The 27,995-nt window shown below is 46.1% G+C and overlaps 1 protein-coding gene across 1 annotated transcript; it reads left to right on the top strand.

The window, feature by feature from the left end:
* The first annotated feature begins 14,441 nt into the window (after positions 1-14,441).
* SMKR1 (small lysine rich protein 1) lies at positions 14,442-26,162 on the top strand. The gene is made up of 2 exons (XM_031665164.1): positions 14,442-14,756; positions 25,648-26,162. The coding sequence occupies exons 1-2, from the start codon at positions 14,754-14,756 to the stop codon at positions 25,840-25,842; spliced, it is 198 nt and encodes a 65-aa protein (XP_031521024.1). The 5' UTR covers positions 14,442-14,753; the 3' UTR covers positions 25,843-26,162.
* Positions 26,163-27,995: the final 1,833 nt, after the last annotated feature.

Genomic DNA, 27,995 nt, shown 5'->3' with positions numbered 1-27,995 from the left:
TTCTGTAGTAAAAGAATGTTTTACAAAATACAGAATTTGCTATAAACATTTGTGAAACACCCAGTAGATTCTTTAGCAGCTGGTACTATTCTGACGTATGGTTAATGCTAACATATACAGTTGGCCTTCCACGTCCATGGGTTCCACATCCATGGATCAACCACTGTGGATCAAAAATATTTTTAAAAGTTGCTTGTGAGGCCAGGCGTGGTGGCTTATGCCTGTAATCCCAACACTTTGGGAGCCCGAGATGGGCAGATCAACTGAGGTCAGGAGTTCAAGACCAGCCTGGCCAATATGGTGAAACTCCGTCTCTACTAAAAATACAAAAATTAGCCAGGCATGGTGGCTCATGCCTGTAATCCCAGCTACTCTAGAGTCTGAGGCACGAGAATCGCTGGGAGACGGAGGTTGTAGTGAGCCGAGATCATACCATCGCACTCCAGCCTGGTCGACAGAGTGAGACTCCGTCTCAAAAAAAAAAAAAAAAGAAAATTGCTTGTGTACTGAACATGTAGAGTCTTTTTTTTCTTGTCATTATTCCCTAAACAATACAGTAAAACAAGTATTTACATAGCATTCACATAATATTCGGTATTATAAGTAATCTAGAGATTATTTAAAATATTCAGGAAGATGCACATGGTTATATGCAAATACTACCTACCATTTTATATCAAGGACTTGAGCATCCAAGGATTTTGGTATCCTTAGGAGGTCCTGGAACCAATCCCTCACAGATACTGAGGGACAACTATATTGTCTTCGTCTGTTTTCTGTTATAAGACTACCAGAAATTGCATAATTTTATATAAACAATAGAAATTTATATGGTTTACAGTTCTGGAGGTTGAGAAGTCCAAGAGCATGGTGCTGGTATCTGGTGAAGGCCTTTATGCTGCATCATCCCATGGCAGAAGGCAGAAAGGCAAGATAGCACACTAGACTGAACTAGGAAAAGGGGGACAAACTCATCCTTTTATCAAGAACCCACTCCTGAGAGAATCAACCTATTCCCACAATAACTCCATCAATCCCTTCATGATTGCAGCATCTTCATGATCTAATGACTTCTTAAAGGCCCCACTTCTCAACATGATTGTGTTGGGAATTATGCTTCCAACACACAAACTTTGGGAGACATATTCAAACCATAGCACTTCTTTTTTTTTTTTTTTTTTTTTTTGAGACGGAGTTTCGCTCTTGTCCCCCAGGCTGGAGTACAATGGTGTGACCTTGGCTCACTACAACCTCTGCCTCCCAGATTCAAGCAATTCTGCTGCCTCAGCCTCCCAAGTAGCTGGGATTACAGGCATGCGCCACCATGCCCGGCCATAGCACAAATTTTATATGATGTTTTTTGACATTAGAGACCTCAAAAAGACATTTGAGAGTAAAAATGGCTACAGTATGATTTTATTATCTATATATTAAATATAAACTTTATCTGCCTCTGAGTCTCCTCCTTTCCCATTTTCTCTGAACGAAAAAAAAAAAAACTAGAATGAAGAGAATAATTTACCTCCCTTATCTCACCACTCAACACAGATTGTTTATATGGTGGTGATTTAACAACATAAGGAAATGTGTAATCTCTAAAACAGAGTAGAACAAATAGATCAAAGCTCTATTAATATTGGTAAAGCATTGTAACAACATGCAAATTATTTCTGGAAATGTTGGTATAGGCAAGTCCCTCATGTGTTTGGAAAACACATGAGTTACCCTTACAGCTCATATGTTTTTATTTTTCCAATAGTGAATTTTCAGTAACCTCTGGTATTCCATTAGAATTGCTGGTCTGGGGCCAGGTGCGGTGGCTCACGCCTGTAATCCCAGCACTTTGGGAGGCTGAGGTGGGCGGATCACAAGGTCAGGAAATCGAGACCATCCTGGCTAATACGGTGAAACCCCATCTCTACTAAAAATACAAAAAATTAGCCAGGTGTGGTGGCGGACGCCTGTAGTCCCAGCTACTCAGGAGGCTGAGGCAGGAGAATGGCGTGAACCCAGGAGGCGCAGCTTGCAGTGAGCCGAGATCGCGCCACTGCACTCCAGCCTAGGCAACACTCTGTCTCAAAAAAAAAAAAAAAAAAAATAGAATTGCTGGTCTGGAAAGTTTATATAAGTCCTGAGCACCTTATACCTTCAAACACCTAAGTGAATGACTTCTCTAAATATTTGCCTATTCTAATATTCTCCTTAAAATGTTAAACCTTAATACTTGCAAACAAATTATCCTGCAGAAATATGTTGAAATGGGCTGTTTATGTTCTCCCCAAAATACATATGTTGAAATGCTAACCCCAGCCGGGCGTGGTAGCTCACGCCTGAATTCACAGCACTTTGGGAGGCTTAGGCAGGTGGATCACCAGAGGTCAGGAGTTCTAGACCAGCCTGGCCAACCATGGTAAAACCCCATCTCTACTGAAAATGCAAAAATTAGCCAGGTGTGGTGGCAAGTGCTTGTAATCCAGCTACTCGAGGGGCTGAGGCAGGAGAATCACTTGAACCCGGGAGGCAGAGGTTGCAGTGAGAGCCGAGATCACGCCATCATACTCCCCTGGGGGATAAGAGCGAGACTTCATCTCAAAAGAAAAAAAGAAATGCTAACCCCTAAGTTGACAGTATTAGGAGGTGGGGCCTTTGGGGGATGATTAGGCCATAGGGACAGAGCTCTCATGAATGGGAATAGTACCCTTTTGAAAGTGGCCCAAGAAAGACCGTTAATCCCTTCCACCATGTAATGACATACCAAGAAAGCACCACCTATAAGCCAGAAAGCAGACCATCATGAGACACTGAATCTGCCTTGATCTTGGACTTCCCAGCTTCCAGAACTGAGAGAAATAAACTTCTGTTGTTGATAAGCTACCCAGTTTATGGTATTTTATTATAGCAACCTGAAGCGACTAAGACATGTTCTTGAGCTGAAAGGGATCTGAGGTTACCGAAGCCAGTCTCCATCCAACGCAGGAATTCCTTTACTAGCATCCCCTAGGTGCTTATCTAGCCTCTAATATTTTTACTAACAAGAACCTTACTACTTCACACTTTCATTAGTAACAACTGAACTGTCTATGACAGAATTAAGTGACTCAATACAATACTATCTTTTGGTATTATTTGGGCCAGAAGAACCATGATTACATTTACGGAATCCAGAAACCAAACTTTAGCTATTAGTTGCACTTTCTTCCCCACTGTATTAGTTTCCTAAGGCTGCTATAACAAGTTAGCAGAAACTAGTGGCTTAAAACAATAGAAACTTGGCCAGGCACGGTGGCTCACGCCTGTAATCCCAGCACTTTGGGAGGCTGAGGTGGGCGGATCACGTGAGGTTGGGAGTTCGAGACCAGCCTGACCAACATGGAGAAACCCCGTTTCTACTAAAAATACAAAATTAGTGATGGCGCATGCCTGTAATCCCAGCTACTTGAGAGGCTGAGGCAGGAGAATCACTTGAACCTGAGAGGTGGAGGTGGCGGTGAGCCAAGATCACGCCATTGGACTCCAGCCTGGGCAACAAGAGTGAAACTCCATCTCAAAAAACAGCAACAACAACTAAAAACAAAAACAAAACAAACCAGTAGAAACTTATTCTCTCTCTCTCACACTCTCTCTTTTTTTTTTTTTTTTTATGAGACAGAGTCTCACTCTGTTGCCCAGGCTGGAGTATAGTGGCACAATCTCAGCTAACTGCAACCTCCACCTCTTGGCTTCAAGCGATTCTCCTGCCTCAGCCTCCCAAGTAGCTGGGATTACAGGTGCCTGCCACTACGCCCAGCTAATTTTATCTATTTTTAGTAGAGACGGGGTTTCACCATGTTGGCGAGGCTGGTCTTGAACTCTTGACCTCGTGATTTGCCCACCTTGGCCTCCCAAAGCATTGGGATTACAGGCATGAGCCACCGCGCCCGGCCAATTATTCTCTCTCACAGTGTGGAAGCCAGGTGCCTGAAGTCAGGTGTCATTAGGAAGGTGCTCCCTCAAAAGATGGGAGAATCTGTTCCCTGCCTCTTCCAGCTTCTGGCGGCTCTGGGAATTCCTGGGCTTGTGGTGCATCACTCCAGTCTCTGCCTCTGTGGTCACAATTCTTCCTCCCCTTCTCCCTCAAAACTCCCTCTGCTTCTCTCTCATAGAGATGCCTGTGATTGTATTTAGGGCCCCCTTGGATGATCCTCCTCTAAAGATCCTGAACCCAATCACAGCTTTGGCCATATAAGGTAATATTCAGTTTCCTGGGATTCAAATGTGTAAAAATCTTTTTTGGAGCCACCATTCAACCCACTTTACCCACTAACACTCATCAAAAATCTAACAAATAGCAACACTGATTCACTTACTCCCTCTCTGTCATCATTAGTAGTGTGAGGCAAGTCCCAGAAGTTATTTTTAATTGAAAAATGTTTGCAACTGTAAATGTAGTCAAAGGAGATTCAAGTAAAGAAAGATTTTCTGGCTTGGGTAGGGGATATGCCATGAAGAAGCAGGTATCCAGTTGAAGAATACACTTCTGTATTTATTGATATTTTAATTAAGAATATACAGGTTAAAAATTCAGAGGATACAAGAGTACGCAATGAAAAACGTAATTTCCTCCCGTCCAGATCCCTATCTCGTTCCCCAGAAGTAATGACTACCAATATTGTTTTATCCTTTCAGAAAACTTCCACAGTACTCATCCATCTCCTCCCTACCAACATTGTTTTTTACACAATTGGGAACACAAGACATGCTGTTCTATATTTGTCTTTACCATTCGTCTTGGGTATCTTTCCATATTAACATTCTCTCATATGACTATAAATTAATATACTCAGTTAATAATATATGATTTTAATTACTTAATAAATAAGTCTTCCCTAACATCACCTTCAAATACGTTTCACCTAAGAAGGGTATAGAGGGGAAGAATCGTGTGTAGCGTGTGTGTGTGTGTGTGTGTGTGTGTGTGTGTGTGTGTGTTGCGGTGGGGATGGGGTTAAGGGAGATTCACTCAGTTCCTGTAGCAATAGGTCAAAACAGTCTGACATATCATTTCCTTCCAGCAGTTCTGGTTATTCAGACTCCCAAATCCTGTAAATGTAATGAGATGGTGCCCGAGTGTGCTATGGGGAGGTGTTCAGGCTGTTTGCTCCTTTAGTAATTAGCCAGATTTAAATTTCAAAAATCAAGAATTGTAAATTTTTACTTTTATTTTATAGAAAAGAAAATAACCAAAGTCTTTCTAGGGAACCGCAAGACTACAAAAGTCATCCCACCTCTGCACAAACACCTTCAGGGAAAGTGACTTCTTTACTAAGTAAGACAGTGCCATCTGTCCCCGTGCCTCCAAATGGAAACATTACTTCAAACATTCTGTAACTTTTTGTTCAAATGCTTAATGGAACTGGCAGGACAAAGATCTTCCATGTGGATGCCTGTGAAAATATGTCTTTGCCAGAAGATAATATTTTACCCAGAAAGGCAGTACAGCATAATGGCTCAGATAGAGGGTGCTAGACCCAACTTGGTGAGCTATTGTATCACGCTCTGCCTCTATTAGCTGTGTGATATGCGACAGATGATTTAGTCTCTGTATGCTTCAGACTCCCCATCTGTAAAGTGGGGCTAATATTCCTACTTGCCTTCTATGGTTGTATTAAATGAGTATACATGATTTGTATATATAGTGCTTAGGAGAATGCTTACTAAATATGAGTGCCCAATAATTACTATTATTTTTCCTACCTCATTCCCCTCCCTCTCAATTCCCCAGCAAGAATAATAAATAGCATTTTAACTCTCTAGATCAGGGATTGGCAAATTAACAGCCCATGGGCCAACTCTAGACTACTACCAGTTTTTATACAGCCCATGAGCTAAGAAAACATTTTTACATTTTTAAATGGGAAAAATCCAAAGAAGAAAAATATGTTCTGACACATGAAAATGAACACAGATGTGCTCATTTGTTTACATGTGGTTTGTACGGTCATGCATTGCTTAGTGATGGGGATACTTTCTGAGAAATGCATCATAAGGCAATTTCGTCCTCGTGCGAATACCATAGAGTGCACTTACACAAACCTAGATGGTATGGCCTCCTGCACACCTGGACTATATGGTATAACCTATGGCTCCTAGGCTACAAACCTGCACAGCATGTTACTGTACTGAAGACTGCAGGCAATTGTAACACAAGAGTGAGTATTTGTGTATCTAAACATAGAAAAGATACAGTAAAAATAAAGCAAAATACAGTAAAAATGGTAGACCTGTAGAAGGCACTTACCATGAATGGAGACTGCAGGGCTGAAATTGAGTGGTGTGTGAAGGTGAAGGCCTAGGACATTGTTACATACTCCTGTAGCCTTTATGAATACTCTACACTTAAGCTACACTAAACGTATTTAAATTTTTTAATTCAATAACAAATTAACCTTTGCTCACTGTAACTTTCTTACTTTATACACTTTTTAACATTTTTAAACTTTTTGACTCTTCTGTAATAACACTTAGCTTAAAACACACACACATTTTTGTGCAGCTGTACAAAAATATTTTCTTTCCTTATATCCTAATTCTCTTAAGCTTTCTCTATGTTTAATTTTGTTTTAGTTTTTAAACTTTTTTGTTAAAAACTAAGAAACAAATACATTAATCTAGAGGCCTACACAGGGTCAGGATCATGAAGACACCACAGGGTGATGAGAGGTTTTCAGTCCCATTATAATCTCATAGGACCACTGTTGTATATGTGGTTCACCACTGACCAAAATGCCGTTATGCGGTGCATAGCCTATAACTGCTTTTAGGCTACATCAGCACAGTTTAATAGTTGTAAAAGAGGACACAAGGCCGGGTGAGGCGGCTCACACCTGAAATCCCAGCACTTTGGGAGGCCGAGGCAGGTGGATCACGAGGTCAGGAGTTCAAGACCAACCTGGCCAACATGGTGAAACCCCGTCTCTACTAAAAATATGAAAATTAGCCAGGCGTGGTGGCAGGCTCCTGTAATCCCAGCTACTCAGGAGACTGAGGCAGGAGAATTGCTTGAACCCAGGAGACGGAAGTTGCAGTGAGCCGAGATCATGCCATTGCATTCCAGCCTGGGTGACAGAGCAAGACTCTGTCTCAAAGAAAAAAAGAGGACAAAGGGCCCACAAAGTCTAAAATTTTTACTCTCTGGCCCTTCACAGAGTTTGCTGACCTCTGCCCTGGATATGGATGACTCCTCTCCTAAGTCTGCCCCAGCTGGCCTTGCATCCCAACGTCTTGCATTCTCACTGCTAGGACTCTAGTGGGTGACCAGAGGAAATTACCTACAAAGAGCGGTTTATTTTTTCTGTAACTTCTTATTTAATATAAGGGCTACCAAGGGTGGGGCTATCATGAAATGAATCCAGTGATATACTATTGCACTTAATGAAATAGAAAGAAAAAGAGAAAGAAAAAAATAAAGCAAAGATGGAAAGAAGATGCCACCAGAGTAGAAAAGAGGAAATAAGAATTTTTAAGTGTAACTTCTAAGAAAGATAGTGATAGAATATTCTAAGTTTGGATTTTCTAAGAATGCATGCTTCAATTCTGGTAATTTTTAAAAAGAACAGCACAGTTAGCATTACTATTTATAAAGAAGACATAAGGATGTGTATTCATAAATAGATAAAATTAACTAGTGCTATTCTGATGTGAGAATGAATAGTTATCTAAATTTAACATCTTCTTCCACTTTACACAGGAAGATTTGCTCAGTTCTTGTGGAATAAACATCTAAGGTCCTAAACATTGAGTGATTCTTAAGTAAACTGGCATTTAAGACAAATGCATATATAATCAATGATGTTCTGATACTAGCAAGAATCTGAAATATGTGCTATAACAAAGTCTACCATCCAGCCACACACCTCAGCAGCCCTCCTTACCTCCCTGCAGGTCAATGCTAAGGCTTTCTTCCGTGTAAAGGCTGAAGATCCATTTGGTTGATAGAAAACAGTCCTGCCACTGAAATTGTTTCAATCATCACTAAACCATTCATTTTATATCCTGCCTGTCCACTGGCAAAACATGCTTGCTTGTGCTTTATATCTTTTAAAGCAAGGCTTCTTGGAAACACTTTAAATTTACATAGCAGGCCGGGCGCAGTGAATCATGCCTGCAATTCTAGCACTTTGGGGGGCCAAGGGAGGATCACTTGAGCTCAGGAGTTTGAGACCAGACTGAGCAACGCAGGGAGACCCTGTCTCTACAAAAAATTAAAAATAAAAAAAATTAGCCTGGCTTGGTGGTGCTAGCCTGTGGTCCCAGCTACTGGGGAGGGTCAGGTGGGAGGATCACTTGAGCCCAGGAATTCGAGGCTGCAGTGAGCTATGATTGCATCACTGTACTCCAGCCTGGGCAACAGAGCAAGACGCTGTCTCAAAATAAATTAATAATAATAATAATTAATTCACATAGTACTTTCACAGTTATTCTATCATATTGCTTTCACAGCAACCGAAGGGGAAAAAGCGAAGCTCAGAGAATTGCCCAACTAATAAGTAGTGAGGCCAAGATGTGAACTCACATTTTCTGGCCTCAAGTCCAGGGCACCTTCCTGAATAATTATAGTGGTTAACAGCACAGGCTTGACAGGCAGACAGAGCTGGCTTTGACTCTGACTGTGAACCTGGGAAAGTTACTCACTTTCTGACCTCGTGTACAAAGTGGAGAACATAATGGAAACGACCACACTGGTTATAGTGAGTGAAAATGCAATATGTGTGCAAACGCCCCTTCAGTGTTAGCTACAATTTGCAGTGAGAAAAGGATGAAATGATATGGATATCAAGGGAGGGATTGATACAAGAGCATTTCCAAAGGACACCTAGGCCTGACCAATGAACTTATCATTCTAGATGGATGAAGATGAGCTAGAGGAGATGAAAGGCAGGAGCCTGGGAGAACGGTGCAGCCAGTGGGGACCGGACAAGGCAGGACGAGGGGAGATGCCCAAAGTGCAGGGAATGATGGGGGCTGAGGACCAGAGCTCAGAGGGCAGCCATTTTTCACCACAGAGACTGTGTGATCATGAGAGTGGTAGGCACTGACGTGACTCCCTGAGCCAGCAGGGGAGGGGACACTGAGGGAGAAGCGCACAGGGCTGAGGAGTGGGCTTTGAGATCATCCCCCACTTGGAGTGCAGCAGGAAGCAGATAGGCACGTAATGACGATGTAGGCCGGGATGAGCAAGGAGCAGAATGTATGCCTCAGAAACAAGTGGGGGACTTAAAGGAGGAGGGGAGGCTAGCAGCCTTCACTTAGGCTCAGAGGTCAATGAGAATGAAGTCTCCAGGCTTGGCAGAATAAAGGCAATAATACTTCCCAATGGACCATGAAAATTATTCCATTAACATCTATCTTACTGCTGTGGCATACAATGAGGAGGCTAAAGGAGGCTGCTCACTGTGGAGGAGACAAGGAAACCTCTCTCTAACTGAAGCTCAGATTCATGCAATGCCAGAGGCTGAGGCTGAGTTTAATGGGCACAAAGTGTTGCCAGTGATTAATGAGCTCACAGTTTGTGCTGGGCCTTGAAGGTTGAACAGGCTTCTGATGATAAGCAAGGAGGAGAAAACACTTCAGCTAAAGGGGACCACATAAGTAGAGGCTGGGAGGCATGGAGCACCACAAATCCCAGAGACAGAGGAGAGTGGCCAAAACCAGGCATGAGGGGCCAGCAAGGGTAAGTAAAACTAGACAAGCAGATGGAGGCAAGATTCGGAAAGACTACACATATTCATACCATACCAAGGAGTGCTTTGTAGGAAATAGTCATCAACAGTTTTTGAAAATGGGTGAGACATGATTAAATCTGTGCTTTAGAAAGAATACCAGATGGAGTGCAGAAGCCTAAGGAGGGAGCAGGGCTGGTCAGGAGACTTCTATAGCAGCCCAGGCCAGAGGCAGCACAGGCCTGAGCAGGGTGGTGATCTGAGGAAGAGCAGGGTGGGGAAGGGCGGTCCCCCAGAGGGACAGGGCTTGGCAAGCAGTGCAGGAGGGTGCACCGAACGGCTTGCAGCGGGGTGATTGGGAGCAGGTGGCACCATCCACAGACTTAAGAACGTGAGGGTCAGGTGTGGTGGCTCATGCCTATAATCTGAGCACTTTCAGAGGCTGAGGCAAGAGGATCCCTTGAGCCCAGGAGTTCGAGACCAGCCTGGGAAACATAGGGAGACCCTATCTCTATTAAAGAAAAAAAAATTTAAAAAAAAAAAAAAAGAAAGAAAAAAGAAAGTCAGCTGGGAGCAGTGGTTCACACCTGTAATCTTAGCACTTTGGGAGGCCAAGGTGGGCGGATCACCTGAGGTTAGGAGTTCAAGACCAGCCTGGCCAACATGGTGAAACCCTGTCTCTACTAAAAACACAAAAAGTAACCAGGCTTGGTAGCACACACATGTAATCCCAGCTACTCTGGAGGCTGAGGCAGGTGAATCGCTTGAACCCGGTGCGGGGGCAGTGGCTGCAGTGAGCCGAGATCGCACCACTTCACTTCAGTCTGGGTGAAAGAGCAAAACTCCGTCTAAAAAAAAAAAAAAAAAAGTCAGGAGATAGCCTCAAGTAGGTACAGATGAGAGTGTTCTAGATATAAGGAGAGGGAGGGATCAAAGGTGACCAGTTCCTAGCGTGGGTACCTAGATGGTTGCTGAGGCTATCATCCAAACAGAAGGAGATGCACCTTTGCTATAAGAAGTGGCCGGTGGTGGTCAACCTGCAATCCAGCACTTTGGGAGGCCGAACAGGCGGGATCCGCGAGGTCGGGAGATCGAGACCATCGTGACGGTGAAACCCTGTCTCTACTAAAAAAATAAAAAACTAGCAGTGAGGTGGCTGAGTAGTCCCAGCTACTCGGGAGGCTGAGGCAGGAGAATGGCATGAACCTGGGAGGCGGAGCTGCAGTGAGCTGAGATCAGCCACTGCACTCCAGCCTGGGCCTGGCTGAACTCTGTCTCAAAAAAAAAAAAAAAAAAAAAAAGAAGTGTTTGAAGTGTTTGACTTTATTTATTTAGAGGCAGGGTCTTGCTCTGTCGCCCAGGCTGGAATGCAGTGGTGCGATCGCAGTTCACTGCAATCTTGACTTCCTGGACTCAAGCGATCTTCCCACCTCAGCCTCCCAAGTAGCTAGGACCACAGACGTATGCCACCATGCGCAGTAAATTTTGTATTTTTTTTTCCATAGATGGGGTTTCACCATGTTGCCCAGGCTGGTCTCGAACTCCTGAGTTCAAGCGATCCACCTGCCTCAGCCTCCCAAAGTGCTAGTAATGCAGGTGTGAGCCACCACACCCAGCCAGGTTTGATTTTAGATGCGGCAGGGTAAGGTTCCTAAGAGTTGAAGTTTCAAAATCAACTTTATCAAGGTATAATTCATATATTGTAAACTGTACTAATTTGAAGTATATAATTTAATTAATTCTGACAAATGTATATACTTGTGCAGGGCCAGGTTCATGGGCTATTTGACCCCAGTGGTCACACAAAGTCCTACTCTTTTTTTTTTTTTGAGAAGGAGTCTTGCTCTGTCACCCAGGCTGGAGTGCAGTGGTGCAATCTCGGCTCACTGCAACCTCCGCCTCCCAGGTTCAAGCAATTCTCCTGCCTCAGCCTCCCAAGTAGCTGGGATTACAGGTGCCCACTACCATACCTGGCTAATTTTTGTATTTTTTAGTAGAGACAGGGTTTCACCGTGTTGGTCAGGCTGGTCGTGAACTCCTGACTGCAGATGATCCAACCGCCTCAGCCTCTCAAAGTGCTGGGATTACAGGCGTGAGCCACCATGCCTGGCCAAGTTCTACTCTTAGAAGGGCCACATGCTTGGGGTTTAATGCTCTGAGTTTCACAGTGTGAAAATTTCTTAGTAATTTTACCTTTGAATTTGTGTTTTGTCAATGAAATCTGAAGGGAAAATGGAAAATGGAGCATGTTGGGGGAAGGGGGTTGGTGCCTTAGCTCCTGCTGAGTCTCACCTCTTGTCACCCCCCACCCCCCCCCATCCCCCCCCCCCCCCCCCCCCCCCCCCCCCCCCCCCCCGCGCAGGGCATGGCAGTATCCCAGCACATTCAGAGTGAGACATGCGAGTGTCCCGTCCACCACAGTCATGACACCGAGCACATCCTGGCACAGAAGGTGCAATCCCTCAAGGGTCACCCATCTGCTATGGGAAGACAGCTAGGAAAGGTAGTGTTCCCGTACCCAAGGAAACACATTAAACAGTAAATAAAAACAGCATAACAGGTTGATAGAGACTGCAGAGAAAAGGAAAGCGTTCTAATTTAGTACCTTTAGTGGCACTTTTCCCTGCTTCTTCCTGTTTTCATTTTGCACTGAGCCATGCAAATGATGCAGCCAGCCCTGCACCTGTGTAACTACCGCCACAATCAGGATGGAGAGTATTTCCATCGCTCCGGAATTTTCCTCTTAGCGCACTGCAGAGTCAATCCTCCCCCACCCATGGCACACCTCAACCACTGATCTACTTTCAAGACAGCTGAGTTTTAAAACTTGTAGCAGGAGGCCGGTGCAGTGGCTCACGCCTTTTATCCCAGTGGGAGGCCAAGGCAGGCGGTTCACCTGAGGTCAGGAGTTCGAGACCAGCCTGGTCCCTATCTCTACTAAAAATACAAAAATTAGTCGGGCGTGAGAGCACATGCTTGTAATCCCAGCTACTTGGGAGGCTGAGGCAGGAGAATTGCTTGAACCCAGGGGGCGGAGATTGCAGTGAGCAGAGATCGTGCCATTGCACTCCAGCCTGGGCAACAGAGCAAGACTCCATCTCAAAAAAAAAACAAAAACAAAAACAAAAAAACAAAAAAAACCTTGTGGCAAGGCTCTGGATCTCTGATCTGGAGCTCAGGAAAAGCAGGAATGGAACAGATTTGGGAGTGATCCCATAGGGGTAACCTTGGGAGAGCTGAGATAACCCAGAGAAGTGTAAGCAGCTGGGGTGGGCCGGCTCCATCCAGGGATGAAGACAGGGCAAGCAGAGAAGAAACTGCAGGTGGAGGGTAGGAGAATTTGCCATATCCAGGGCATATGGACTCATAAGAAAAACTCACAGACATATTAAAAGTAGTTGGAAGTTGGGTTTGCTTTGTTAATGAAGGATTAGGGAAAGCATATGTAAGAGAACCTAGAACATAAACACTCCTCTTTGGAAGCCAGTTCGTCTTTCAGGAGAAAAAAACAAAACACCTCATCCTTGCAGAGCCTTCCAGGACCCTACTCCTGCTTCCTGGTCTTGCCTCCTCCTCCTCTCCCTAATTTTGGCATAATTGACTGCTCCTTGTCATCCAGATGTGTTTTAAGGTCACCTCCTCAGAGAGGCCTTCCTCAGTCAGCAATCTAAAAGAGCACCCAGTGGTCACATCAATTTAATGCAATATGCCATACTGTCCCTATCACTTTTAATGTCTGCCAGGCCCTCCATTTCAGCCTCGACCACCTCCCCCAAATCACCGCTTAAAAGAACAAGGACTTTGCCTCATTCAGAGCTCAATTTCCAGGGCCTGGAAGAGTGTCAGGCACGTGGCAGATGCTCAATAACTGTTGAATAAAAAGCATTGACAGGCCGGGCGCGGTGGCTCACGTCTGTAATCTCAGCACTTTGGAAGGCTGAGGCGGGCGGATCGCCTGAGGTCAGGAGTTCGAGGCCAGCGTGACCAACATGGCGAAACCCCGTCTCTACTAAAAACACAAAAATTAGCCGGGCATGGTGGTACGCATCTGCAATCCCAGTCACTCAGGAGGCTGAGGCAGGAGAATGGCTTGAACTTGGGAGGCAGAGGTTGCAGTGAACCGACATCGTGCCACTGCACTCCAACCTGGGCGACTGAGAGAGACTCTGTTGGAAAAAAAAAAAAAAGGAATGACAAGTCATAGAAAAGAATGAGTCGTACCACCCAAAGTGTAGCCTTCCCCTGCGGGGAGTGAGGCGGAACTGTACCTACTGTACCTTTCTTGCCCAGTCCTACTTGCACATGAACTCCCTCCCCACCCCTTTAGTCTCTCGGGCTCTTACTCTGTTTACCTGGCTCTTTTGCAAACATTTCCCATGATATTCTCCCTTCACCGTCATAGTCCTTATGCTCGTTTTCCAAAAGAGGTTCTCCGATGATTTCTCCCAGGTCGGCTGCGTGAGCCGCCTAGCCTGTGCTCTCACGCCAGCGCCACCCCAGTGGGAGAGCCGCCCGCGCCCGCCCCTTCGCCCCGCGCCCGCTGCTCCTGCAGCCCAAACCCAGACGCTACAGCGCCAAACCGGGGTTCCGGGTGCTGAAGGCCGTGGTCGGCCTCGTGCTTGGTGAAGGCCCAGCCCGCGCGCGCGGCCCGGGAACCCAGCTCTTCCCACCCTCCGCGCGCGGCAGTGTTGCCCTGGCAACGGTTACCACGGCGAGGCCCTGCCCCACGCCCGGCGATTGTGCGCGCGGCCCCGCCCTCGAGGCGCACGCCGGCCCAGCGCCCACAGCTGATGCGGCCTAGGGGCCGCGTGGGACGAGCAGGCACCTCGCGTCCAGGCGGCTCCGCGGCGGGCTGCTCCCTGAGCCGGCCACGCTCCTCCGAGCGAGGCGTGGCGGGGAGGCGTAGTGAGGCCGGGCCCGCGGCGGTTCCCTGAGGAGGGCGGAGAGGGGGCCGGGGGCGCTAGGGGAACAGGCTCTGGGGCAGCGGCCCCGGTGGATACTAAGGGCTTCGGGATCGGGAGTCCACCACGCCTGCCTGCTCGGCTAAGAATCGCCATGGTAATCCCCGTCTCCCTAAAGTACCGGGGGCCCGGGCGCGCGCCGTGGAGCCCTAGGCTGTCCCGGAGAGGCGCGGGCGCCGAGGTCACCGCCTCTCCCTGGGGGCGACCTCAACGCTTGGCAAAAAGATGGAGGGACAAGGGGTGCAGCAGCCGCGGAGTCAGGCGAGCCCTCTTTCCGGGTTTTAGGTCGTGGCCCTGTTGAGCAGCCCTCACACCCAGACGGTTGATGTGGGAAATAAAGGGAGGGTGGTACTGTGGTGTGGCACCTCAGGGCGCCAGGCCATGCCTACGCCCACAGTGATGGGTCCGGGCTCTTAGCTGCCGTGGCCACCCTGGGTCCCCGCGCGGGATTCTCCGCTGCTCTGCAGATTCAGGAAGCAGAGAGTGAGCCCTCGTGCCACCACCTTGCTGTCAGCAGCATTCCTGTTCTCCGCTCTCATCCAGTCACTTGCGACCTCCTTCCCACCTTCGCTGCTCTTTCCAGAAGGGCTGTGACTTTCCAGGCCCTGCCCCAAGTCCTTAGGGAGGCACCATTGTCTGCTAAACTAAGTACTGCACGCTTGAGCAGGGCGCACGGAGCCCTTGCTAAAGGGGCCTCAACCTCGAGCTTTCTCTGCCATATCTTCTCTGCTAAACAACAACAAACAAACAAAACCCCGCATCCCACACTAAACCCGCATTCTTCTGGAAGCCTCTTGCGCCTTCCCTGTCTTGATCCATTTTCTTTGAGATTTGGCTCAGAAGGACCGTGCCTCCTGCTTCCCCATCGCTCCTTCAGCGCCCACAGCCATTTGCACCTCACCTCTGGTGCTTTGCGTGTTTTTCCTTGGAAAGCCTTACTCCCCATTAGACTCTGGTGTAGAAATCATTAAGTTTCTGTGTTATTTCCAGTTTGTTTGCTGTAAAAGGGTTAAGTAAAAATTTCTTGGTTTAAGTTGAGAGTCATTCCATGGTTGCTATTGCCTTTTTTTTTTTTTTTTTTTTTTTTTTGAGACAGGGTCTTGCTTTGTCACACAGGCTGGAGTACAATGGTGTGATCACAGCTAACTGCAGCCTCGTCCTCTGGGGCTCAAGTGATCCTCCCACCTCAGCCTCCCAAGTAGCTGGGACCGTAGGCAAGCACCACCATGCCCAGCTAATTTTTGTATTTTTAGTAGAGACAGGGTTTCGCCAGGTTGCCCAGGCTGGTCTCAAACGCCTGGGCTCAAGGGATCTTCCCGCCTTGGCTTCTCAAAGTGCTGGGATTACAGGCGTGAGCCACTGTGCCCAGCCAATTGCCATTTCTTTCAGGGCCCAGGGAACTGAGGCAGAAAGCTGTACATAGCCATTTAAGCAAATGCCAGTTAATTCATGCTCCTTGAATGAAGGTCAAACACATTAGTGCACAGAGCCTGCAGAGCGGAACCTTGCCTACCTTTCCTGCCTCAGCTGTTCTCACTGGCCCCCTTGATTGCCTGTGGGCTGGCCATGTTGGCCTTTTTTGGGTTTCGGTCTCTTTGTGCACCTTCTCTCCGGCCTCAGAGCCTTTGCGTAGGCTGTTGGCCTTGGAATTACCTACCTTCAGCCCACAGGCCACTCTTAGGGAACCCTTCCTTTGACGTCCCAGACTAGGTCAGCCCTTGCCCATCCTGTGCTATTATAATGCCATGTGTTATAGGCATTATAGGGCCTTTATTAATTTCTTTGTTTTTATTTATTTTTTTAGAGATAGGGTCTTGCTTTGTTGCCCAGGCTGGAGTGCGATGGCATCATACGTAGCTCACTTTGGCCTTGAATTCCTGGGCTCAAGGGGTCCTCCCACCTTAGCCTCCCGAGTATCAGGGACTACAGGTGTGTGCTACCGAACCCGGCTAATTTTTTAAATTTTTGTAGAGACAGGATTTCACCATCTTTCCCAGGCTGGTCTCAAACTGGGTACAAGTGATCCACCCACCTCGGCCTCCCAGAGTGCTGGGATTACAGGTGTGAATCACCACACCTGGCCAATAGGGCCATTTCTTCACAGCATGGATTGTGAGTATTGTGATTAGGTGACTAGTGTCTTTCTCAGACCTCACTGAACTGTAAGCATCGTGAGATATCTTTTGTTCCTCATCTAATACAGGGCCTGCTGCACAGTAGATTTTTGTTAAATACTTCTTGAATGAATGAAGGAGGCATCTTAAAATTCAGAAAAGCAGAAATCCACATTTGCTTTCTAAATTCTGTTCTTGCATTGCATCTCAGTTGCGATGTATTCATTCACTCAGCAGATATTTGTGCATCCTTGCAGTGCGGCAGATATTGGTGTAGGCTGGGGAATTCAGTGGTAAATTTACAGACAGAATCTCTGGTGAGGGAAACAAACAATAAACATAAACAGTTACTATTAACTAGTGAAAAGTGCTGCGGGTAAGGAGATGGACAGTGACTCTACCGGGGTTGTTGGGAGACTGTTAAAGACAGACCACTGTACCTACCCCCTGACCCTAGCCTGGGACAGTCTCAGTTTATGTTTGTTTATATTTGTTGAAGTATCTTGGTTTGGACAATAAATTATATGGTAACTCCAGTTATAGACAGAGTATAGACATGGTGTCAGGGAGGTTTTTCTTTTTACTTTTTCTTTTTCTTTTTTTTTCTTTCTTTCTTTTCTTTTTTTTTTTTTTTTTTTGAGACAGAGTTTTGCTCTTGTCGCCCAGGCTGGAGTGCAATGGCACAATCTCGGTTCACTGCAACCTCCGCCTCCCAGGTTCAAGCAATTCTCCTGCCTCAGCCTCCTGAGTAGCTGGGATTATAGGCATCCGCCACCATGCCTGGCTAATTTTTTTGTATTTTTAGTAAAGACGGGATTTCACCATGTTGTCCAGGCTGGTCTTGAACTCCTGACCTCAGGTGATCCACCTGCCTCAGCCTCCCAAAATGCTGAGCCACTGTGAGCCACCATGCCCGGCCCGTCAGGGAGGTTTTTCTAAAGAGGTGATATTTGAGCAGAGGCTAGCATAAAGAGAAGCAACAAATTCTGCCCTTTCAATTAGAAGGTCTGCAGGAAGAACAAGCATTGCACAGGGAGAAGCTCGGAGTGTTGGGAACTAGAAGAAAGTCCAGTGTGGCTGGAGTCAAGTGGTCTTCCTTAAGGAGTTTAGAGGGTTTTAAGTTGGGAGCTGCATGTTCTGAGACCAGGAACAGCCAAGAGCCACAAAGTTGTATTGATTCAACCCAAGGAATGGATGGGCCCAGAAACAAACACTCCCATGTAATAATTTCTTAACAGATTTATTGAGGTGGAATGTATATACAATACATTTTACATGTTTAAAATGCATACTTTGGACATGGTGGCTCATGCCTGTAAACCCAGTATTTTGGGAGGCTGAGGCGAGAGGATAGCTTGAGCTCAGGAGTTCAAGACCTGCTTGGGCAACATAGTGAGACCCTCATCTCTACAAAAAGTAGAAAAAATTAGTTGGGGCCGGGTGCGGTCGCTCACACCTGTAATCCCAGCACTTCGGGAGGCCGAGGCAGGCGGATCACGAGGTCAGGAAATCGAGACCATCCTGGCGAACATGGTGAAACCCCGTCCCTACTAAAAATACAAAAATATTAGCCGGGCGCGGTGGTGGGCGCCTGTAGTCCCAGCTGCTGGGGAGGCTGAGGCAGGAGAATGGCGTGAACCCAGGAGGTGGAGCTTGCAGTGAGCCGAGATCGCACCACTGCACTCCAGCCTGGGAGACAGAGCAAGACTCCATCTCAAAAAAAAAAAAAACAAAAGAAAAAGAAAAAATTAGTTCGGCATGGTAGCGCAAATCTGTAGTCCCAGTTACTCAGGAGGCTGAAGTGGGAGGATCTCTTGAGCCTGGGACATCGAGGCTGTAGTGAGCCTGGGCAACAGAGTGAAACCTGTTTCAAAAAATAAATAAATAAAAATAAAATGCACATTTTGATAAGTTTGGCAAATGTGTTCATTCATTAAGCCATCACCACAATCAAGATTGTAAACACAGCCATCACCCATTTTTTTTGTAATCTACTTTTCTCTCTTGCCCCTCTCTGTACCCCTACTCCTTCCCAACCTTCCCAGGCAATGACTAGTCTGCCCTCTCTCTAGATTAGTTTATAGTTTCTAAGATTTTATATATATGCAGTCATACATTATAGTTTTTTTTTTTATTTTACTGACTTTTTTTACTTGAGTAATTATTTGGAAATTTATCCATGTTGTATCATGTATCAGTAATTATTCCTTTTTAGTGCTGAGTAGCATTCCGTTGTGTAGTTAAACCATGGTCTATCCATTCACCTGCTGATGGGCTTTTGGGTTGCCCTTCCTTCCTTCCTTCCTTCCTTCCTTCCTTCCTTCTTTCCTTCCTTCCTTTTCTCTCTCTCTCTCTTCTTCCTTCCTTTTCTTTTCTTTCTCTCTCTCCTTCCTTCCTTCTTTTCTTTTCCTTTCCTTTCCTTTTCTCTCTCTCTCTCCTTCCTTTTCCTTCTTTCCTTCTTTCATTCTCTCTCTCTCTCTTGCTTTCTTTCTTTTTCTTTTTCTTTCTTTCTTTCCTTTCTCAGGATCTCATTTTGTCACCCAGGCTGGAATGAAGTGACATGATCGTGGCTCACTGCAGCCTTGACTTCCCTGGGCTCAGATGATCCTCCCACCTTAACTGGGACCACCACACCTAATTTTTTTCTTTTGTGTTTGTTTATTTGTTTGTTTGTTTGTTTTCGACAGAGTCTTGCTCTGTCTCCCAGGCTGGAGTGCAGTGGTGTGATCTTGGCTCACTGCAAGCTCTGCCTCCTGGGTTCATGCCATTCTCCTGCCTCAGCCTCCCGAGTGGCTGGGACTACAGGTGCCCACCACCACTCCCGGCTAATTTTTTGTATTTTTAGTAGAGATGGGATTTCACCGTGTTAGCCAGGATGGTCTCGATCTCCTGACCTCATGATCCACCCGCCTCGGCCTCCCGAAGTGCTGGGATTACAGGCGTGAGCCACCGCACCCGGCCAATTTTTTTTTTTTTTTAAATATAGGTATGGGGTCCCATTTTGTTGCCGGGGCTGATCTTGAACTTCTGGGCTCAAGTGATCTTTCTACCTTGGCCTCCCAAAGTGCTGAGATGACAGGCATGAGCCCCTGCACTTGGCCTGTTTCCAGTTTTTAGCTATTACAAATAAAGCTACTATGAACATTCATGTAAAAGTCCTTGAGTGAACATATGCTTTTATTTCCACCTTAGGAGTGGAATGGACTGGGTCATATGGTAGACATGTGTTTAACTTTTTATAGAGACTGCAGACTGTTTTTCAAAGTGGTTCTGTCATTTTAGATTTCCATCAGCAGTGTATGAGAGTTTCAGTTTCTTTACATCTTCACCAATACTTGGTAGGATCAGTCTTTTTGACTTGAGCCAGTCCAAAAGGTATGTGGTGGTGTCTCCTGGTTTTCATTGCATTTCACTAATGACTTAACGTTGAGTATCTTTTCATGTGCTTATTTGCCATCTGTATATCTTTTTTGGGGAAGGGTCTATTCAACCTTTGAACATGTTTTATTAAGTGGTTTTCTTACTATTGTGTTTTCAGGGTCCTCTGTTCTCCATATAGGCCTTTATGAGATTTATGATTGGCAGATATTTCCGCCAGTTTGATGCTTGGCTTTTCATTGTCTTAATAATATATATATATATATTTTTTTTTTGAGAGGGAGTCTCGCTCTGTCGCCCAGGCTGGGATGCAGTGGCCGTATCTCAGCTCACTGCAAGCTCCGCCTCCCAGGTTTACGCCATTCTCCTGCCTCAGCCTCCCGAGTAGCTGGGACTACAGGCGCCCACCACCTCGCCCGGCTAGTTATTTTTTGTATTTTTTAGTTGAGATGGGGTTTCACCTTGTTAGCCAGGATGGTCTCGATCTCCTGACCTCGTGATCCGCCCATCTCGGCCTCCCAAAGTGCTGGAATTACAGGCTTGAGCCACCGCGCCCGGCCAGTAATATCTTTTGAAGAGCAAAAGCTTTAAATGTTGATGGTGAGTTTATCAAGTTGTTTTCTTGAGTTGTGAAACATTTGCCTAATAATCCAAGGTAGCAAAAGTCTTCTCTATTTTCTTGTAGAAGTGTTACAGTTTTTGGTTTTATATTTAATTCTATTATCTATTTTGAGTTGATTTTTACATATGGTGAAACCGTGGGTTGAGGTTCCTTTTTTTGCAAATGGATATTCATTATTCCAGCACCACATGTTGGACAAGATTATCTTTGCTCCACCAATACCTTTGTTGAAAATTAGTTGATCAAATACATGTGGATCTATTTCTGGACTCTATTCTGTCCCATTGTTCTAGTTACCTTTCTTGACACCACTATCACACCATCTTGTTACGGTAGCTTTATAATAATTCTTAAAATAAGGTAGTATTAGTCCGCCAATTTTGTTCTTTTCTTTTTCTTTCTTTTTTGAGACAGGATCTTGCTCTGTCACCCAGGCTAGAGTGCAGTGGTGCATTCTCGGCTCACTGCAACCTCTGCCTTCCGGGTTCAAGCGATTCTCCTGCCTCAGCCTCCTGAGTAACTGAAATTACGGGTGCCTGCCACCACAGTCGGCTAATTTTTGGATTTTTTGGTAGAGACCAGGTTTCACTGTAGTGGCCAGACTGGTCTCAAACTCCTGACCTCAGGTGATCCACCTACCTCAGTCTCCTAAAGTGTGAGGATTATAGGCGTGAGCCATTGCACACAGCTGGTTCTTTTTTATAAGTCCTTCACTTTTCCATGTGAATTTTGGAATCTTCCACAAAAAGATGAGAACTTTGAAAATAATGTCAAACCTTTATCTTACATCCTTTGCATTTCCATATGAATTTTAGAATCAGTTTGCCATTTTTGTACAATAAGATGAGAACTTCAAATAAAAATGTCAAACTCTTATGTGAATTTTAGGTCCCAAACCATTTTAAAGATTAAAACACATTGAGTCAAGTGTGGTTGGCATGCAAAAAAGTACAAGGTCATAAAGAAACGAAGACCCAGGCCAGGTGCGGTGGCTCATGCCTATAATCCCAGCACTTTGGGAGGCCGAGGCGGGCAGATCATGTGGTCAGGAGTTCAAGACCAGCCTGGCCAACATGATGAAACCCCATCTCTACTAAAAATACAAAAATTAGCCAGGCTTGGTGGCAGGCATCTGTAATGCCAGCTATTCGGGAGAGCTGAGAGCAGAGAGAAATGAAAGAAAATGAAAAGAAGAGGTCAAAACCTAAAGTCTTTCAGAGTTTCTGGTAAATTGTACATCCCATACCTGATGGGGTTGTTTTACCAGGAGAATGCAGTTAAAAAAAGAAAGGGAAGGAAGGGAGGGAGGAAGGGAGGGAAAGAAAGAGAAAAGAGAAGAGAAAAAGAAAAGAAAGGAAAAAAGAGGAAATAAATCAAGACCCAAAGTCTTTCAGAGTTTCTGGGAAAATGTACCTCCCATACCTGATGGGGTTATTTTACCAGGAGAATGCAGGTACATAGGATTTTCATGTGGATTCTGCATTGCAAGATATGTCTCATTTTCATTACTGGGTTTTGTATCTAGGAATGTACTCCATTTCACCTAGCAAAAATGTGTTTTAGTAGGTTTTTTTTTTTTTTAGATGAAGTCTCTGTCACCAGGCTGGAGGGCAGTGGTGCGATCTCGACTCACTGCAACCTCCACCTCCCGGGTTCAAGCAATTTTCCTGCCTCAGCCTCCTGAGTAGCTGGGGTTACAGGTGTGCGCCACCATGCCTGGCTAATTTTTGTATTTTTAGTAGGGATGAGGTTTCACCATGTTGGCCAGGTTGATCTCGAACTCCTGACCTCATGGTCCACCTGCTTCAGCCTCTCAAAGTGCTGGGATTACAGGTGTGAGCCACCACGCCCAGCCTATTTTAGTAGTTTTAACACATGAACCATGTTCCTTTTTGTTTAACTTGGGATATTTTTCGACTGCAATGCTGTGAATAGGATACCTATTTTATATAAATGGTTACCCTTGCAGGTGTCCTTGAACATTTATACCTTCCTCTCCTCTCCCTTGCCTACAGGAGACACTTTTTTTTTTTTTGAGACAGAGTCTTGCTCTGTCACCCAGGCTGGAGTGCAGTGGCCAGATCTCGGCTCACTGCAAGCTCCGCCTCCCGGGTTCACGCCATTCTCCTGCCTCAGCCTCCCGAGTAGCTGGGACTACAGGCACCCGCCACCTCGCCCGGCTAGTTTTTTGTAATTTTTAGTAGAGACGGGGTTTCACCGTGTTAGCCAGGATGGTCTCGATCTCCTGACCTCGTGATCCGCCCATCTCGGCCTCCCAAAGTGCTGGGATTACAGGCTTGAGCCACCGCGCCCGGCCCAGGAGACACTTTTTAATAGTATACTTCCATCTGTTATTTTCTGTATGTGTGGGTCAGAGGACATAGAGAAGTTCAACTCAGTTTTGTGCAGCTCTAGCAAATATAAATGTAAAACCAAAAACTATAACACTTCTAGAAGAAAATATAGACGATGTTTGTTACTTGGGTTAGGCAAAGATTTCTTGGGTATGACAAAAGCACAATCCATGAAAAACAGGTTGACAAGCTTGAAGTATAATAGTGTATTTCCAGATTAGGATGGTATCCATTCATTTTCCCAGAGAACACTGACCTTATGGGGTATGGAAAGAGAATAGACACCGAGCCTGGTGGACGCTGGTTTCTGTGTGCTGGGTAGCCTAACTGAGCCCCTACATTTCCATTTTGAAGGCAGGAGTAATACCTAGAAATACAGCTCTGCCAGGTGCGGTGGCTCACGCCCATAATCCCAGCACTTTGGGAGGCCGAGGTGGGTGGATCACGAGGTCAGGAGATCGAGACCACCCTGGCTAACACGGGGAAACCCCATCTCTACTAAAAAATACAAAAAATTAGCCGGGCGTGGTGGCGGGCATCTGTAGTCCCAGCTACTCGGGAGGCTAAGGCAGGAGAATGGTGTGAACCCGGGAGTCAGAGCTTACAGTGAGACGAGATCACATCACTGCACTCCAGCCCGGGTGACAGAGTGAGACTCCATCTCAAAAAAAGAAAAAAAGAAAAAAGAAATACAGCTTTGAGTGTTGGTGGTGTTAGAGATGATGGCACAGGGTCACAGTGGCTCAAGCCTGTAATCCCAGCACTTGGGAGGCCAAGCTGGGAGGCTTGTTTGACAGGAGTTCAAGACCAGCCTAGGCAACATAGCGAGACTGTCTCTACCAAAAAGAAAAAAGAAAAAATTAGCCAGAAATGGTGGCTCATGCCTGTGATCCCAGCTACTTGGGCGGCTAAGGTGGGAGGATCGCTTGAGCCTGGAAGGTCAGGGTTACGGTAAGCTGAGTTTGTGTCACTGCACTCCAGCCTGGGTGACACAGCAAGACCCTTTCTCCAAAAAAAAGGAAGGTGACGACAATCATCATTTATTGAGTAATTTTCTCACATCAGACATGGTGCTAAGTGTCTTTTTTTTGGGGGGGCGAGGGGGAGGCAGAGTCTCACTCTAGCCCCCAGGCTGGAATGCAGTGGCATGATCTTGGCTCACTGCAACCTCCGGCTCCTGGGTTCAGGCAATTCTCCTGCCTCAGCCTCCTGAGTAGCTGGGATTACAGACGTGTGCCACCACGCCCAGCTAGTTTTTGTATGTTTAGTAGAGACAGGGTTTCACCTTGTTGGCCAGGCTGGTCTTGAACTTCCTGACCTCAGGTGATCCGCCCGCCTCCGCCTCCCAAAGTGCTAGGGTCACAGGCATGAGCCACCACTCCTGGCCTGTGCTAAGTATCTTATATTTGTGTCTCATTTAAACCTCATGACTGCTTAATGAGGTAGAGACTACTTGTAAAACAAGTGCCAACATACATATTTGCATCCTGATTATCAAACTTGTTTTAAATTTAATGTGTATTATGAAAATTTCCAAACATAAATGAAAATAGAATTGTAAAGTAAAATCCTCATATTCATTTCTCAGATTCAGAAATGAGTAGGACTTTGCCACATTTACTTTATCTGTTTTTTCTGGGTAGGGGGCAGTGGGGGAGCTGCAGTGTTTTACAGCAAACCTCAGGCCTTCTTTGATTTCATCCCTGCAGATTTCAGTGTGTACTTCAGAAGCGTGTGAACATTTTCTTCTGTGATTTGCTGCCATTGTCAGACCTAACAGAATTACTAATAATTCCTTGACATGATCAGATTTCCCTGATTAACTCAAAGACCTCTTTTTGCAGCTTGTTCAAATAAGAATGCAAACAAGGGCCACACCTTGCATTAGGTTGGGTCTCTTTTAATCAGGGTGCCTAATAAACATTTGTCAAATTAGATTGCATGTGACTTTCAGAAATTATTATAATTCTGGGTCGGAATTAAGCTGCTCTCAGAAGGCAGTTCTAGTTGCATTAATTGTTTTCTTTTGCCAAAGGGGGTTTGTCATTTAGAGAAGACACGACAATGCAAACTGTTTGTTGTGGCTGCTGTTTTGACTTATTTCCTTTTAGGAATTTTTTTTCCTTGTTCAATACAGAAATACTGAAAATGATACCAAGTTTATAAAAACTAACTCAGCCTGGCACGATGACTCACACCTGTAATCCCAGCACTTTGAGAGGCCAAGGTGAGCAGATCACTTGAGGCCAGGCATTTGAGACCAGCCTACCCAACATGGTGAAACCCTGTCTCTACTAAAAGTGCAAAAATTAGCCAGGTGTGGTGGGGCACACCTGTAATCCCAGCTACTTGGGAGGCCAAGGCAGGAGGATCACTTGAGCACGGGAGGTGGAGGTTGTAGTGAGCCAAGAGCATGTCACTGCACTCCAGGCTGGGTGATGGCAGTGAAACCCTGTCTCAAAAAAAAGAAAAAACAAAAACTAACTTCCCTCCTCCCATATTTATATTTGTCTTTGAAAGCCAGCTAAAGGGAAAAAAGGCAAAGGCCAGGGCAAGTCTCATGGGAAGAAACAGAAGAAGCCAGAAGTGGACATTCTCAGCCCCGCGGCCATGCTGAACCTCTACTATATCGCCCACAACGTCGCTGACTGCCTGCACCTGCGAGGCTTCCACTGGCCGGGTGCTCCCAAAGGAAAGAAAGGGAGAAGCAAGTGACAGCATTTCACAACACATCTCTGTGACAGAGAACAGGGCTTGGGAAAGAGAAGTCAGGGTAACACAACTATTGCCAGCAACATAGACTTTACTCCAGACCACTTGAGATGCAAATTAAGTGTGCTTTTCTGTGATGGTTGATGATGGGGAAATGCACCTTACTTCCTCTGTTATGCCAGATATGGTTAGCCACTTTGGTTTTTTAGGAGTTATAGGGTGAGAAAAGCCTGAGTAATTCCTACACAGTGTGGTGAAATTAATAGAACTTTCAGAAATTATTATAATTCTGGGTCAGAATTAAACTTTGCTCCCAAAAGGCAGTTCTAGTTGCATTAATTGTTTTCTTTTGCCAAAGAGGGTTTGTCATTTAGAGAAGACACCGCAAAAAGCACTGGGTTTCCTTAGGAACATTGCTCTCTTGGGCACTATTTCCTTTTTTTTTTTAAATGGAAAATAATAAATACTTTGTTTCTATAATTTTCTTCTCAGCAGTCTGACTCTGTTTGATTTGAATTAGCCACAGGCTCCGCGGATGCTAAGATGGTCACGAATGCTCTGACCCTGCCAGTCCTGCAAGCAGATGGTGAGAAGCGGCTGACAGTTGCGAAACAGCTGGGTGCAGGGCAAAGGGGGCAAATCTGCCCAGCCCTTTCTTTTTTCTTTTATTTTTCGGACAGAGTCTTGCTCTGTTGCCCAGGCTGGAGTGAAGTGGCGAAATCTCAGTTCACTGCAACCTTTGCCTCCTAGGTTTAAGCGATTCTCCTGCCTCAGCCTCCCAAGTAGCTGGGATTACAGGCGCACACCATCAGGCCCGGCTAATTTTTTAATTTTTAGTAGAGACAGGGGTTCACCATGTTGGCCAGGCTGGTCTCGAACTCCTGACCCCAGGTGATCTGCTCGCCTCAGTCTCCCAAAATGCTGGGATTACAGGCATGAGCCACTGTACTCACCTCGGCCTCCCAAAGTGCTGAATTACAGGTGAGAGCCATCACACCCGGCCATCCCTCTTTTTTCCCTTTCACCTGACTCTTCTCCCGCCTCCCCTCCATACTCTATTTCTTCCCACCTTCTGCATACTTTGTTAAACTTGGCTGGCCCCGAGTTATAGAATTGGTGCCAGGCACTTGCCCCGGGCATTCGGCTGATATTCTAGGATCTCCCTAGCCCTGTAAGGAGACGCCTAAGAGGTGAAACTGCAGTTCTTTCTCCTCTGCCCAGAGGCCTGAATTCTCCAGATGTGAAAGCCAGCGTTCTGTAAGTGTGGACGCTGTCTCTGACTCCCTGAGCACTCCATCCCTGCTTCCTGCTCTGTCTTCCTGCCTCTTCCTGCCCCTCCCCAGCCCCTGCACTGTTGTCTCCATTCACCGTTCTGAGCCCAAAGCTGACACACTCTAGGCAGCACCTCCGGGGATGTTCTAGTTTGTTGGAATTATAATTATGCTGCAGGTGGCCTTGTGAGGATTGCAAGGATTCATGAGGTTTGCTAAGGGAGGCTGCAACTCAGGACTCAGGCTTTCATATGCATCAGAGAAAAAAAGGAAGCTCCATGAATCTCTGTGCTAGAGAAGCGGGGTGTCTGTGACCCACATCAGCCTGTTGGGAACAATATTGTCTACCTGCACCACCTCTGCAGTTTCCATAGAAGCCCTTGGCCAGTTGCCAGAGGAGCCCTCACTTGGGTGAATCTGAAGGGAGGTCTCCTCTGCTCTCTGTTTTCTGGCTTTGGAGACAGGGAGCACCTTCCCACCCTGTTAGGGACTGCTGAACTCCTAACTCCAGTGCAGCAGTTCTCACACTTGAGCGTACCTCTCGGTCACCTGGAACACTTGGCTAAGTGCAGATTGCTGGGCCCTACCCCCGCAGAAAGGATGGGCTCAGGGATTTGTGTTTCCAGTACGTTGGCAGGTCATGCTGCTGCCGCCCAGCCACACAGGTAGAGCCACCGCTCCAGTTAATGCTGCCTACCCAGAAGCTAAGAGGCTTGTGGAATCCGAACCTGTAGGATGTATAATGTCCTTTCCTGCCTCACCTGGGTTCAGGAGCTTCTATTTGAGCAGTTGGTTATTGGCAGGTTGGGGAGAAGGCACCTGCAGAGCTTCCTTTTGATCCCTGACTGCCCGCACCTGCAAGGCTTCCATTGGTCAGGTGCTGCC

This window comes from Papio anubis, chromosome 4, assembly GCF_008728515.1.
Source record: "Papio anubis isolate 15944 chromosome 4, Panubis1.0, whole genome shotgun sequence".
Taxonomy (NCBI): Eukaryota; Metazoa; Chordata; class Mammalia; order Primates; family Cercopithecidae; genus Papio; species Papio anubis.
The sequence above is the reverse complement of the archived record's forward strand: the minus strand, read 5'-3'. Positions and strand labels throughout refer to the sequence as shown.